Genomic DNA, 15,386 nt, shown 5'->3' with positions numbered 1-15,386 from the left:
AGGTAATGATACAATCACAAAATGCTTATTGGGCAAGAGAATCATTTCAGGACAGTGTGTTCAGCCTCCGTGGTCTCGGAAGGCCAGATCTTCATGGTACACAGCCTACAAAAGATGTGGCCTCTTGTCTATGTATTATATGACCACACTGTGTGTGAGAGAAACCTAGAAAAGGAGTGTGGTTAGTGTTCCTTTCTATTTAAAGCAACGGGGTGAGAAACAGTTTCTGACAAACTCCACAACTGGCTTATATTAAGCTACAGTTGTTAATAGTCAAGTCAGGGTTTTCAGCCATGCTAATGCTCCCCAGAAACATTTACTAAAAAAAAGTCTGAAGGACCTAAATGACATGGTGAGATGCTGAAGAGCTTTGCTCGTTCATGTCCGCGACATATACATATTAGTCAAGTCAAGCTAGCTAGCAAATTTGGTGCTAACTGTTATTAGCCTGTTACCAGTTGTTACAAACTGGTTATCTGTGAAGCAAAGTTCATGTTATTTCACTGATTTTCAAGCTTTAGAGTTCATGTAATGTCCGTGCGAATGTGCAGCGCCATCGCTAACCCAAAGCTAACAGAATGCACTTTGATCGTGACTGGTTAGAATTGTAATTCAGATGGCTAAAATAGTCATTCTGAGTTGTCAGAACTGTACTACAAATATCTGGAATCATCCATCAAGACATGTCGACTTCAGCTTTGATATCTGTGACGTCATCATAGAAACCTGAAATAGAAGTCTGACCAGTCAAAACATATTTAAAGACATCTTAAGTTATGAATTTGATGAGTCATCTTGTACTTAGAAGTAGTCAAAATGCATTATGGAGCTGTGTTATGATCCAGAGAAACCTTTTTCTTAATGTTAAAACGGCTTGCCATAAGCGCCACGTTTGGTGTCAGCGTGCGTGCGCATTAGGTGTGCGTCTCCTCGGGCGCGCAGTAGGAGAAGTCCTTGAACTCTTCCTGGTTGATTTGTCGTATGATGGCCTCGTCTGTGGGTGTCAACACGGGATCCTCCTTAGTGAAGTCCTGATCAAAATTATTCACATCTCGTTTTGTCTTCTGCAGAGCCACAAACACAACGAAAGAGAGAGATGGGGAAAACATGCATTAGAGCGACATCTTCTGAACAATAAATCTCACTGCCTGTGCATGTGACAGTTTTGTGTTTCTGTAATGCTATAAAAAGGCAGATTTTTTAAAAATTATTACAGTACAAAATTACAGCAGCTTCTCTGGAATAAAAAAACAACTTATTTAGAAATTTTTGTTAGTCTGTTTTTATTCCGTGCTTAGTCTGTCAGATAGTATTCTTCTCAAGTAATGCTTTAAAACAAACAAAATGATATTAAGAACTTTATATATATATATATATATATATATATATATATATATATATATATGATGATTATTTTTGTGTGACATTCTAAAAAAGTACACAAAGTATTGATATTACTGTAAGTAGAACTTGCAAAACTTTACAGAACTTACAAAAGCAAAAAAGCTGCACTACTTAATATGCAAGTTTTAATTATATAAAAACAGTACTATTTGCATAATAATTAAAAAAATACATACATATATAAATACATACATCTTCAACCTCTTATCGGGGATCAGATCACAGAGTAAAAAAAAATACATTAAACTTTTAATATATTTGCAAGTATCATGTAGGTGGGCTTTCTGAATACTGAGGGGAGGTGATGGGCTTGTGGTTAAGCAGTGGGCTCAAGGCCAGACCCCTGTCAAGCCAGAAAATCAATAAGGGCCCTTGGGTCCTTAATCCCAAAGTTGCTCCTGGTGTGTGCTGAGCGCCTTGCATGGCAATACCCTGACATCGCTGTGTGAGTGAGTGAATGTGAGCCATTGTAAAGCGTTTTGAGCTTCTTATTCGGATGGAAAAGTGCTATATAAATGCAGTCCATTTAGGGAATAACCCTGTTGTGTCTGATGATTTGCGGATGTTCTTGCTGGTTATATGGTTGCAAATTGAGCTTTACTGGTGACGCGTTAGCGGAGCCGGTAAAACGGATATTTGTGACTGTACGACAGGATGAACGTCTGTAAATCATCAGACACAATCCAATTCCAATTCTAATCCAATTCCATCGTTTGCACGGTTTATTTTTCTGTAGGTAATTTGGTTGGTGAGGCTTACCGTGAGGCAGCGTCGCTCCAACAGAGGTCAGGGCGCGGAGTAATTCATCAAATGTGAAAATCCTTCAAATCCATCAAATATGAAACGGTAATTCTGTGTCAGAATCCACATCAATACTTTCGTATGGTAGCTTAAATTCACCCATTTCGGCGGCGGCGGTACACGACTTTCTCTCGCTCTCAGCTAACAGGGCCATCTGCGTAGCAGCCCACACAGCCGGTGTACTGTCAAATTGTGTGTCTCGTCGCATAAATTGACAGTTTTGTGTCCCAACAATATTGTGCATGCGAGCGCTGGCCTGTCGACAGGAATGACATCTCGTCAGAACACTGGTCAGGAGGCGGAGTAATACTTCCAAATGTGAAATGGTCAAATATTTTGGCACCGTTATCCGATATTACAGTGAGGAAAATAAGTATTTGAACACCCTGCGATTTTGCAAGTTCTCCCACTTAGAAATCATGGAGGGGTCTGAAATTTTCATCTTAGGTGCATGTCCACTGTGCAAGACATAATCTAAAAAAAAAATAAAATCCAGAAATCACAATGTATGATTTTTTAATAATTTATTTGTATGTTACTGCTGCAAATTAGTATACTCAACAAAAATATAAACGCAACACTTTTGGTTTTGCTCCCATTTTGTATGAGATGAACTCAACGATCTAAAACTTTTTCCACATACACAATATCACCATTTCCCTCAAATATTGTTCACAAACCAGTCTAAATCTGTGATAGTGAGCACTTCTCCTTTGCTGAGATAATCCATCCCACCTCACAGGTGTGCCATACCAAGATGCTGATTAGACACCATGATTAGTGCACAGGTGTGGCTTAGACTGTCCACAATAAAAGGCCACTCTGAAAGGTGCAGTTTTGTTTTATTGGGGGGGGGATACCAGTCAGTATCTGGTGTGACCACCATTTGCCTCATGCAGTGCAACACATCTCCTTCGCATCATCCGTGAAGAGAACACCTCTCCAACGTGCCAAACGCCAGCGAATGTGAGCATTTGCCCACTCAAGTCGGTTACGACGACGAACTGGAGTCAGGTCGAGACCCCGATGAGGACGACTAGCATGCAGATGAGCTTCCCTGAGACGGTTTCTGACAGTTTGTGCAGAAATTCTTTGGTTATGCAAACCGATTGTTTCAGCAGCTGTCCGAGTGGCTGGTCTCAGACGATCTTGGAGGTGAACATGCTGGATGTGGAGGTCCTGGGCTGGTGTGGTTACACGTGGTCTGCGGTTGTGAGGCTGGTTGGATGTACTGCCAAATTCTCTGAAACGACTTTGGAGACGGCTTATGGTAGAGACATGAACATTCAATACACGAGCAACAGCTCTGGTTGACATTCCTGCTGTCAGCATGCCAACTGCACGCTCCCTCAAATCTTGCGACATCTGTGGCATTGTGCTGTGTGATAAAACTGCACCTTTCAGAGTGGCCTTTTATTGTGGCCAGTCTAAGGCACACCTGTGCACTAATCATGGTGTCTAATCAGCATCTTGGTATGGCACACCTGTGAGGTGGGATGGATTATCTCAGCAAAGGAGAAGTGCTCACTATCACAGATTTAGACTGGTTTGTGAACAATATTTGAGAGAAATGGTGATATTGTGTATGTGGAAAAAGTTTTAGATCTTTGAGTTCATCTCATACAAAATGGGAGCAAAACCAAAAGTGTTGCGTTTATATTTTTGTTGAGTGTATTTGAACACCTGTGAACATCAATGTTAATATTTGGTACAGTAGCCTTTGTTTGCAATTACAGAGGTCAAACGTTTCCTGTAGTTTTTCACCAGGTTTGCTCACACTGCAGCAGGGATTTTGGTCCACTCCTCCATACAGATCTTCTCCAAATCTTTCAGGTTTGGAGTTTCAGCTCCCTCCAAAAATTTTCTATTGAGTTCAGGTCTGGAGACTGGCCAGGCCACTCCAGGACCTTGAAATGCTTCTTACAGAGCCTCTCCTTAGTTGCCCTGACTGTGTGTTTGGGGTCATTGTCATGCTGGAAGAACCAGCCATGACCCATCTTCAATGCTCTTACTGAGGGAAGGAGGTTGTTTGCCAAAATCTCACAATACATGACCCCATCCATCCTCCCTTCAATACGGTGCAGTCGTCCTATCCCCTTTGCAGAAGAGCACCCACAGAGTATGATGTTTCCACCTCCATGCTTCACGGTTGGGATGGTTTTCTTGGGGTTGTTCTCATCCTCTAAACATGATAAGTAGAGTTGATTCCAAAAAGCTCCATTTTGGTCTCATCTGACCACATGACCTTCTCCCATGCCTCCTCTGGATCATCCAGATGGTCACTGGTGAACTTCAAATGGTCCTGGACATGTGCTGGCTTGAGCAAGGGGACCTTGCTGCCCTGCAGGATTTTAAACCATGACAGCATCATGTGTTACTAATGTAATCTTTGTGACTGTGGTCCCAGCTCTCTTCAGGTCATTGACCAGGTCCTCCTGTGTAGTTCTGAGCTTTCTCAGAATCATCCTTACCCCACAAAGTGAGATCTTGCATGGAATCCCAGACCGAGGGAGATTGACAGTCATCTTGTGTTTCTTCCACTTTCTAATAAATAATCATAACAGTCTTCTACCAAGCTGCTTGCCTGTTGTCCTGTAGTCCATCCCAGCCTTGTGCAGGTCTACAGTTTTGTCCCTGGTGTCCTTAGACAGCTCTTTGGTCTTGGCTATGGTGGACAGGTTGGAGTGTGATTGACTGAGTGTGTGAACAGGTGTCTTTTATACAGGTAACAAGTTCAAACAGGTGGAATTAATACAGGTAAAGAGTGCAGAATAAGAGGGCTTCTTAAAGAAAAATTAACAGGTCTGTGTGAGCCAGAATTCTTGCTGGTTGGTAGGTGTTCAAATACTTATTTGCAGCAGTAACATACAAATAAATGATTAAAAAAATCATACATTGTAATTTCTGGATTTTTTTTTAGATTATGTCTCTCACAGTGGACATGCACCTAAGATGAAAATTTCAGACCCCCTCCATGATTTCTAAGTGGGAGAACTTGCAAAACGGCAGGGTGTTCAAATACTTATTTTCCTCACTGTATATGGTCTGAAATCTCACACAATTAACCAATCACATTTGCGGAAAAAAATGTAATTGGATTAGAATTACTATTATGACTACTATAAATGACAAGGTATTAAATATTATGACAAATGTTAATACTTAGTTACTCTGTGGATCAATTTTGGAAATAAACCTTTGGTGTGAATATACATTTAACAATATTTAGACAGCAAATTTGAATATGCATCATTAAAAGCACTACAGGTGTGTGTGTGTGTAAAACAAAATAATAAAACTTGCACTGTTGAGAATTTTACACAATTACTAAAGTAGATTGAACATATTTAAACATTAACTGAATGGAAGACACATACATGAAAATTCAGTAACTTATGTCTTCTATAATACATTACAAATCTAAGGCAGAACTCTACTAGTGTATACTAAGGTATATCTAAATATCTAAAAAAGAGAAGAGTAGAATAGAGTAGAGTAGAGCCACTTAGGTGTCTGGTCTTGAGAACCAGGGATGGTAGGTTGAAAAGCTTTTTATCCCTTGGGAACTCTCCCTACCCACCCAAGCGGCTCAAGAAAGTGGACATATCATAATCATATATCATAAGACATATCATAAGAAAATGGACATAATTTCATTCTACTTTTGATTCTTTGTGACTCTGTGTTTTACAATATTTCTGCTAATAAACGGTGCAAATTCAAGCATGTTATCGCATTTCTAAAAAAGTAAGTCCCTTTCCCTTGTATATTATACAATTTTAAAATTATTTATGGACTTTTTTCCTTAAATGGGCAATATCACATGTTCAGGCATTTAAGACTGAAACCTGTCACCTGTAATAAATGACTTTGTTGGTGACTCTATTTTCTCTAAAATGGGTTTCCAGGGTTTGTAGGAATGAAAACATGAGTGTGTAGTTTGTGCTCCTTACAATCCGGGGTTTAAAGGGTGGTTTGATTTTCCTCTGCTCCAGCAGGACCCAGTCTATCTCTCTGAAGAACGCGTGGGTCTTGATGGCCTCCTCACAGCCCTGGCTCACCACGCAGCCCAGGCGCTTGGCTGGGTTCTTGGTCATAAACTGGTAACACAAACACAGGCAGATGTGTCAGATTTGAAATGTTGGTTTGTGAAGACGCAGCGCTGAGGTTTCATCCACAAACTGAAAAGGACAGAAAGGGAATGAGAAGCTTCTGTGTGCTAATAATACCGACTAATGGCTGTGGGACAGAAAGGAGTGGTGGTGTGTTGAAACGGGTCAGTAGAGGGATGTGTTATTTATCACATCTCCTTTGTTCAGAATTGTGGTTAAAGCATTTTTTGTGTGTGTGGGTAGTGATGACATGGTTATTTTAACTTTGATGACTGAGTTGTTTTTACTCTAGTATGAAGCTGGAAAATGTCACACATCAGTGTTCTGTGAATGAAATGAGAACATTAAAAGATTTGAGTGTGAAACCTTCTTAAAGGAGAGAAGCAGTCATCAGAGTGCAAACAACTGCCTCGCCCCAGCCATTTCCTCCATTCGTTCCAATCAAAATAGCATATCTGAGGTCCACAAGTATTTGGACACGACAATTTTTGTACTTTTAGCTCTGCACAAAAACAATGAATACAATATTTTTTGTAAAACTTGATTTGTGGTGACTCTAAATTGACCGTAGGTATGCGTGCAGGTGTGAATGTGTTTGTCTGTCTACATGTGGCCCTGCACTGGCGTCCTATCCAGGGTGTATCCCGCTTCACGCCCAATGACTGCTGGGATAGGCTCCAGCCCTCCCCGTGACCCTTGATTGGAGTAAGCGGGTACAGAGAATGAATGAATGAACGATTTAAAGTTGAAAGTACAAAATACATTTTGATGTTTCACTTCTACTCCATTTTGGTGACGTACAAAGCCAAAATTACAAAAACAAACAAACAAAAAAGTCGCTGTCCAAACACTTTAGTATCATTTATTTTAAAGGGGTCCGATTATGCATCTTAAAAAAACTAATACATGTCAACAGATATTAACAAATATTAATGTTAATAGCTTAAAAAACTCCCAGACTCTGAAATAACACATCTCTCCTGCACCTGTGACTTCCATCATCTTAACTTGTCTAAAGAAAACTGGCTGGAAAAGTAATGATTTTTATTACCAATAATTCAAAGTAGTTATATTTTGAATTCAAAATAGTTTGTGATATTTTGTTAAACCCCTTGAATTAAAGCTGAAAGTTGCTACTAAGAGAAAATCTTGACAGTTTAATTTCTACTTCATTATGGTGGTTCACAGATGCAAAACTACAAAAATGGTCTCACTGTCCGAATACGTATGATCTTGAAAGCATACCTGCAACATCATCAGCTGCAAATGTACAAGGTTTATGATTAAAATCAGACTCAACCTGATCAGTTTTTTGAGTTCTGAGTACCAGACAGACAAAAACATAACGCAATTGATGCCCTCAAGCACCAACGTGCAGCACTGATTCTAATAAGCTGTGAACTCAAAGAGAACTTAAAGTAGACCTGCACTGAAATAAATGTGGTCACATCTCAGAAAGAAATAGCTGATATATTTTTATAAGACCCTTATGAATGCAGTAAAGTAAATCTGCAAGCCCAAATTTGTAATTCAGCGGAGAAATCTTAGTTTAAAAATGGCAAATTTGCTGCTAAAATTTGGCCCTCAGCGAAAACTGTTTGTACATCCGGGACATTGCAGTGACGTCTGGCAGAAGACAGAGCACTCGCGCCTTCAGTCCGATCCCGCATTGAAATTGATTTTATCTGTTAGTAATGTTACTGTTATACACATCCTGGTTTCAACATCCAAAAGTAAGCAGCAATGAATGTGAGATACAGCTCTGCATGCTCAGATCAGCGGCGACATCGACAGCGGGCAACATTCTTCCCCGATGCTTCGCTCTCTGCCTCCGATGCGCTTACTGAGTCTGCAGGCTCGGTGAACGCCACAGCGGGCCACTCACACCGCCCCCATGTCTGCTGTGCAGCCGGCACCACCTCTCTGTCTACTGAATGGAGGTGCAGCCACCTTGGCACAAGTCCAGAGACTACGCTCGCTGTTTTAATGCAAAGCGGCCGGTGACACCTGCTGCTCGCAAGGACAGACTTCTTGCGTCAAAATCCGCAGCGCCGCACGTCTCGGTAATCGGAGCCACAGAGCTCCATGGCCGCTGAGAGAGGTTTATATCTTTTTAATGACTTGAATTCTTTGCGAGTCCCGCCTTCGTACCCCATGACAGTAACACCGGAGGCGAAAGATTTTCAATGCGACACCACTCAATCAACGGGCGTATGAAAAAGTCCCCCAAAATAATTTTCAAGCACAAATAAAAGAAATGTGTACTCACCAAACGTGCCTCAAGACAATATGAAGTTTTAAAAAAAGTAGATCCTTCCGTATAAGACAAGAAAAAGGTGCAGATGCAAACTGATGTAAATCCACAAATTACAGTTGGCGCGCGCAAATGCATGCTGGGATAGGGTCTTCTCCCTGACGTCTCGGCAGCGTCCCGGATGTGATGACAGTTTTGGGGAGGGCTAAATTTTAGCTGTAAATTTGTCATTTTTAAACGAAGATTTCTCCGTTGAATGACAGATCTGGGCTTGCAGATTTACTTTACTACATTCAGAAGGATCTTATGTGTAAATATAAGTCATTTTTTGGTCCAAAGATCTGACTGCATTTATTTCAATGCAGGTCTACTTTAACAGTTCTTCAAAAACAACATTATCAAATACGGACGTCTGTGACAGAGCAGTTACGTACCGCTCTAAGGATAGAAACGGCCTCTTTGCTGAGCCAGACGGGGTAGAGGACGTCGTCATGGAGAATCGACTCAAACAAGTCGTCTTCATTATCAGCTTCAAAGGGAGGCTGTCCAGCCATCATCTCATACATCAGCACGCCCAGAGCCCACCAGTCCACAGAGGCGCCGTACTCCAGCTCCTGCAGGATCTGAATTCAAGAAGAAAAAAAAAAGTTTAAACAAGGAGGACAGATGATACATTCACACCAGACCTCGGTAACAAACATGACAGCCGTCTGGTACAATAGTCCACCCACTGGTAGAGACACCTGAACTGTAACAGGAAGCAATCCTGTCCTGTCTGGGACAGATAGGTGCTCAGTGAAGCGCATGTGCACATCACAGCGTGTGCTATTACTTAAAAAAAGGACATCCAAATTTACAAAAAATAAAGAAGATGGACATATAAACATGCAATGGACAACATACTGGATGTTATGTCAGATGGACATGGATGAGAACTGAATACTAGATTTTTGCAGGAAGCCCCCAGCATGTAGTGTGTGCCAAAGGACTTTTAAATAAAAATAATAACAACCCATATGCACAACATACTGAAAGTTACTTTATGCAAAGGAACACAGACTGCTGACCCACAGTGCTGCAAACACTACAATAAAAAGGTGAGTCTGTTTATTTTATTTTTTTTAATCAGCTCTTTAATTTGGGACATTGTTAAAGTGCACTTTTATAATTGGAGTTTCTTTTATTTAATGTGATGATTCCGGAGAAAGCCCTACATACAGTGAGGAAAATAAGTATTTGAACACCCTGCAATTTTGCAAGTTCTCCCACTTAGAAATCATGGAGGGGTCAGAAATTTTCATCTTAGGTGCATGTCCACTGTGAGACACATAATCTAAAAAAAAACAAAAACACAATGTATGATTTTTTTAAATAATTTATTTGTATGTTACCGCTGCAAATAAGTATTTGAACACCTGTGAACATCAATGTTAATATTTGGTACAGTAGCCTTTGTTTGCAATTACAGAGGTCAAATGTTTCCTGTAGTTTTTCACCAACTTTTCACACACTGCAGCAGGGATTTTGGTCCACTCCTCCATACAGATCTTCTCCAAATCTTTCAGGTTTGGAGTTTCAGCTCCCTCCAAAGATTTTCTATTGAGTTCAGGTCTGGAGACTGGCCAGGCCACTCCAGGACCTTGAAATGCTTCTTACAGAGCCCCTCCTTAGTTGCCCTGGCTGTGTGTTTGGGGTCATTGTCATGCTGGAAGACCCAGCCATGACCCATCTTCAATGCTCTTACTGAGGGAAGGAGGTTGTTTGCCAAAATCTCGCAATACATGACCCCATCCATCCTCCCTTCAATACGGTGCAGCCGTCCTGTCCCCTTTGCAGAAGAGCACCCCCAGGGTATGATGTTTCCACCCCCATGCTTCACGGTTGGGATGGTTTTCTTGGGGTTGTTCTCATCCTCTAAATATGGTAAGTGGAGGTGATTCCAAAAAGCTCTATTTTGGTCTCATCTGACCACACGACCTTCTCCCATGCCTCCTCTGGATCATCCAGATGGTCAGTGGTGAACTTCAAACGGGCCTGGACATGTGCTGACTTGAGCAGGGGGACCTTGCTGCCCTGCAGGATTTTAAACCATGACAGCATCATGTGTTACTAATGTAATCTTTGTGACTGTGGTCCCAGCTCTCTTCAGGTCATTGACCAGGTCCTCCTGTGTAGTTCTGAGCTTTCTCAGAATCATCCTTACCCCACAAAGTGAGATCTTGCACGGAATCCCAGACCGACAGAGATTGACAGTCATCTTGTGTTTCTTCCACTTTCTAATAAATAATCATAACAGTTGTTGTCTTCTACCAAGCTGCTTGCCTGTTGTCCTGTAGTCCATCCCAGCCTTGTGCAGGTCTACAGTTTTATCCCTGGTGTCCTTAGACAGCTCTTTGGTCTGGCTACGGTGGACAGGTTGGAGTGTGATTGATTGAGTGTGTGAACAGGTGTCTTTTATACAGGTAACAAGTTCAAACAGGTGCAATTAATACAGGTAAAGAGTGCAGAATAAGAGGGCTTGTTAAAGAAAAATTAATAGGTCTGTGTGAGCCAGAATTCTTGCTGGTTGGTAGGTGTTCAAATACTTATTTGCAGCAGTAACATACAAATAAATTATTAAAAAAATCATACATTGTGATTTCCGGATTTTTTTTTTTAGATTATGTCTCTCACAGTGGACATGCACCTAAGATGAAAATTTCAGACCCCTCCATGATTTCTAAGTGGGAGAACTTGCAAAACCGCAGGGTGTTCAAATACTTATTTTCCTCATTGTACATAGTTATTATTTTTCACAAACGTGATTTTTTTTTTGAAGTAGCACTGGAGTATAGGTTGCAGGATCACCTAAACTAGTGAAAAAAAAAAAAATTGCAACTTATACTTCTGAAAATATGGTAATTACTTAAAGGTACAGTGTCATCTAGTGGTAAGATTGCCAATTGCATTATGCTGTCAACAGTCGCATTTTTGTCTCCTTTTACACTTTTCTTTATAAGAGTGGCTATACGGCAAACCGTTGGGTCAATAAAGTAAATACGCGAGCATATACGCCCAACCACAACCGACCAATGAGTGTGCTTGTAAGCTCACTTCTGGTTTCAACACGGGAGGGGAAAAAAGGATATTTTCTCGCCGGTTGCAGGAGGGTTCGCAGCCCGCTGAGGAGCTGTGATCTAAAGCAGTTCTGTTTGGCTCATCACACCCAGGGAACTGTGTCAAACTAACACCATCTTACAGCCAACAAGCAGCATTTTGTTCAAAAACTGTTTCGTCATTGTTAACAGGCTTCCGTTCAAAATGCTTATGAAGTTTGTCTGTTTTCATCCATTGCGGTGTTTTCGTAGTAATTAAAGACTGCGCCATTAAATGTGTCCAACATACACCACAATAGAGCCTTAAAAAGTGGTGTAAAAAACGTAGTTTAGATGTACAAAACGTCAAATACACGATCACACTTTGGCGAATAAGATAAGACATTATATTTATCTGCCCAACAGCTGTGCATGTAACGTTCAATGTATGACTTATCTGCCCAACGGTTGGGCGAATAAGGTAGGACATTATATTTATCTGCCCAACGGCTGGGCGTATAGCCTTTGCCTTTGATTCTTTGGTGACAAGGATGCAAGCTTCCTTGTGTCGGCCTCAAAGAAAAAGATCGAGGCTGACAACACTCCTAAAGCCAAAAACATTTCATCGTGCAGTTATTAGAGACAAAGAACTATAAACTGAGGTCCCTTATCATCCTTTTTGTGCAGCAGGAGGTAAACAGAAGATGAGACATCTACCAGGCCTTGTTGCTGTGATTGGACAATCAAACCACTCAATCTACCACAAACGCTTGCGGCAGCGGGGAACCTCAAGAATATATAAAAGTGGACATCGACAGACATCAAGACATTTATACTCCATGGCGGCCTCCTTAACTGGTCACTGAGCATCTCCCAGCTTCAACACAGTGCCTGTCACCAAACAACTGATCGCTCAAAGCCAGGCTGAGCTAAATCTGTCCATGCCAAAAGCTTTACTCACTGTTAAGGAGACCAACTCTAGCTATAAGCACAGCTGCATGAGAAAACAGCTGGTTTCTCTTTCCATCGCAACCCTGCACACTGAGGACGAAGTGCAACCAAACCGCATCTTTTTCACAAGAGCATCTTACAATAAACTGACCGTGTCTCAGCAAAGATTTTATGACTGGTTTCATACACAAACAGAACTGTTTTTGAACTGAGGACTTTAAAATGAGCTAAGCTAAAGGACTGCTACCACCACAACTAACAGCTCAGCTGACTGCTCTGTGAACACACTCTTCAAAGATTACACCATTTAGCGGCTCTGTGAATGTTCTCTCTGTTCCATCACTTTTGCACACAATCACTCCTCATTATACTCATGCTTTTGCTGGCCACCATCTTGACTTCGCCTGCTGACGCACATAGATACACACAGACACACACACACCGCGGTATTTGTGTATATGTTCTTGTCAATGCAGCTGTTCAATAGCAGCTTTACTGAATGACATATCCTACTAATGAAAGTAATGTTGATACCAATTGATATTGCTGTTGTTCAAAAATGATCTCAGATATAAAATCGCTATCTCTAATTATTCATGCATGTTCTTTTGAAAAATGCAAAAGGTGGATTAAGTATGTCCCTTTTGGATGTCTCTGTACAGCAATGTACAGAGACATCAGAACATCAGAACAATGACCCTAAGCACACAGCCAAGATATCAAATGAGTGGTTTCAGGACAACTCTGTGAAAGTCCTTGAGTGGCCCAGCCAGAGACCAGACCTGAATCTGGTTGAACATCTCTGAAGAAATCTGAAAATGGATGTGCACCGATGCTCCCCATCCAACCTGATGGAGCTTGAGAGGTGCTGCAAAGAAGAATGGACAAAATCGCCCAAAGATAGGTGCACCAAGCTTGTGGCGTCATATTCGAGAAGACTTGAGGCTGTAATTGCTACCAAAGGTGCATCAACAAAGTACTGAGCAAAGGGTGTGAATACTTATGTACATGTGATTTCTTAATTTTTTATTTTTAATAAATTTGCCAAAATTTGAAGAAAAAAAAAACTTTTTTCATGTCGTCATTATGGGGTGTTGTGAGTAGAATCTTGAGAGGAAAAATGAATTTACTCCATTTTGGAATAAGTCTGTAACATAAAATGTGGAAAAAGTGAAGCCCTGTGAATACTTTCTGGATGCACTATAGTTGCATATGTAAGGGTTTCCCCCCCTTTTTTTGTGAGTCACCAATACTCATACACAAGGCATGTAGATTATACAGCATGGCAGATTCCAGAAATCGGTTTAATCAAAGGCCTATCTGTAGAAAAAAAAAAGAACTCTTACAAAGTGCCTTGGGAGCGACTTATGTTGTGATTTGGCCCTGTATAAATACATAAAATAAATTAAACTGAAGAATTAACCCAAGGTTTCTGGAGCACAATGACTCCCAAAAAGAAATCCAACTCTGCAAGTTGGATTTCTTTTTGGGAGTCATCTCAAAAAGATTCATGATACCATAAGTAACTGTTCAGTTGACTCTAAAAAAAAAAAAGTAACAAGCTTGAGATCATACAGACTTTACATGACTGAGGATGTAAACCCAAATAAGCACACAAGAATTAGCTTAATTTTGAACTAAAGGTTCAACAGATAGAACTGATGATCGATCACCATGAGCTAAAAAGCTGAAAGTTGATGTTTTATGTACTTACTTATTCATGGCTCAACAACTCCACATGACACTCACAGAAATATTGATGAAACAATGTTTTAGTTGTGAAAAACACATTAATTCTTCTTCTTTTTATTATTATTATGTGAAAATGTCTTTAAAATGACTGCAAAAGTGGATCTTTACTCAAGTGGGGGGGGGGTTGCTTCATCTAATCGCCCCTCTGGCAGTGGGCCTGTACAGTCTCTGTTATCTGGAGGAAAGCGCACACACAACAATGAGAATAATTTGTTCACGTGGAAAGCCTGACCTAATTTGCCAATAAGAAAGGTATTTTATATGCACCATCTATCTATCAGAAACAGACTTGGAGTGTATTTGAAGCAAAGGAGAGTGAAATATGTTTTTAAAGTTTACTCTGCTTCAACACTGACTGCGAGTCTTTAATAACAGATGCCGCCTGAGCTGATCAAACAGAGCAATACTGTTAATTAATGTGCTTTTAAAACACGCACCACAGCTCTGTGCTTGTATAGGAAACAAATCAAGAGGAAAGATCAATCCATAGAGTAAAAGTATACAAAGCTCATCACTGAAACTGATACAAATTTGATTGCAATCCAGGTTTGAGATCATTTAATCGCCTAGCCCTAGATGAGAGTCTAAGATGCACCCTTGATGGTGCACATTTACAGCTGGGTGGTGTGGGATAATGCAGACATCTTATACAAGGACATTGTACATACTGTACATATATGTGCAACATCTTGGAATCTGGCAATTGTTGAGCTCACCTCAGGGGCGATGTAGTCTGGCGTGCCACAGAAGGTGGTGGTGGTCACTCCGTTCATGATGCCCTCTTTGCACATGCCGAAGTCTGCCAGCTTGCAGTGGCCCTCTGCATCCAACAGGATATTATCCAGCTTCAGATCCCTGACAGACAAGAGAATTAGCGCCTGCCGACTTCCAAACAGTTGGCCTCACTTGGAAAAGTGAACACGCAATGGCAAAAAAGTGAGAACTGCCACGTAATGAAGGTGTGAAACATGTCACACTCATGCTGATGCGCTCCTCACAAGACAACATCAAGTTAGCTTACTTTTCTCTCAACAACAC

The 15,386-nt window shown here is 40.9% G+C and overlaps 1 protein-coding gene across 1 annotated transcript in view; it reads right to left on the bottom strand.

The window, feature by feature from the left end:
• Nucleotides 1-673: 673 nt before the first annotated feature.
• Nucleotides 674-15,386, bottom strand: part of prkcea (protein kinase C, epsilon a) — a 180,124-nt gene continuing 165,411 nt past the window's right edge. The window contains exons 12-15 of the mRNA XM_034194448.1: nt 15,065-15,203; nt 9,006-9,194; nt 6,159-6,305; nt 674-1,064 (exon numbers count right to left, since the gene is read on the bottom strand). Coding sequence (XP_034050339.1) covers nt 915-1,064; nt 6,159-6,305; nt 9,006-9,194; nt 15,065-15,203 — 625 coding nt within the window. The 3' untranslated portion in view covers nt 674-914. The remainder of the gene's footprint in view (nt 1,065-6,158; nt 6,306-9,005; nt 9,195-15,064; nt 15,204-15,386) is intronic.

Source organism: Thalassophryne amazonica, chromosome 18 (assembly GCF_902500255.1).
Source record: "Thalassophryne amazonica chromosome 18, fThaAma1.1, whole genome shotgun sequence".
NCBI lineage: Eukaryota > Metazoa > Chordata > Actinopteri > Batrachoidiformes > Batrachoididae > Thalassophryne > Thalassophryne amazonica.
The sequence above is the reverse complement of the archived record's forward strand: the minus strand, read 5'-3'. Positions and strand labels throughout refer to the sequence as shown.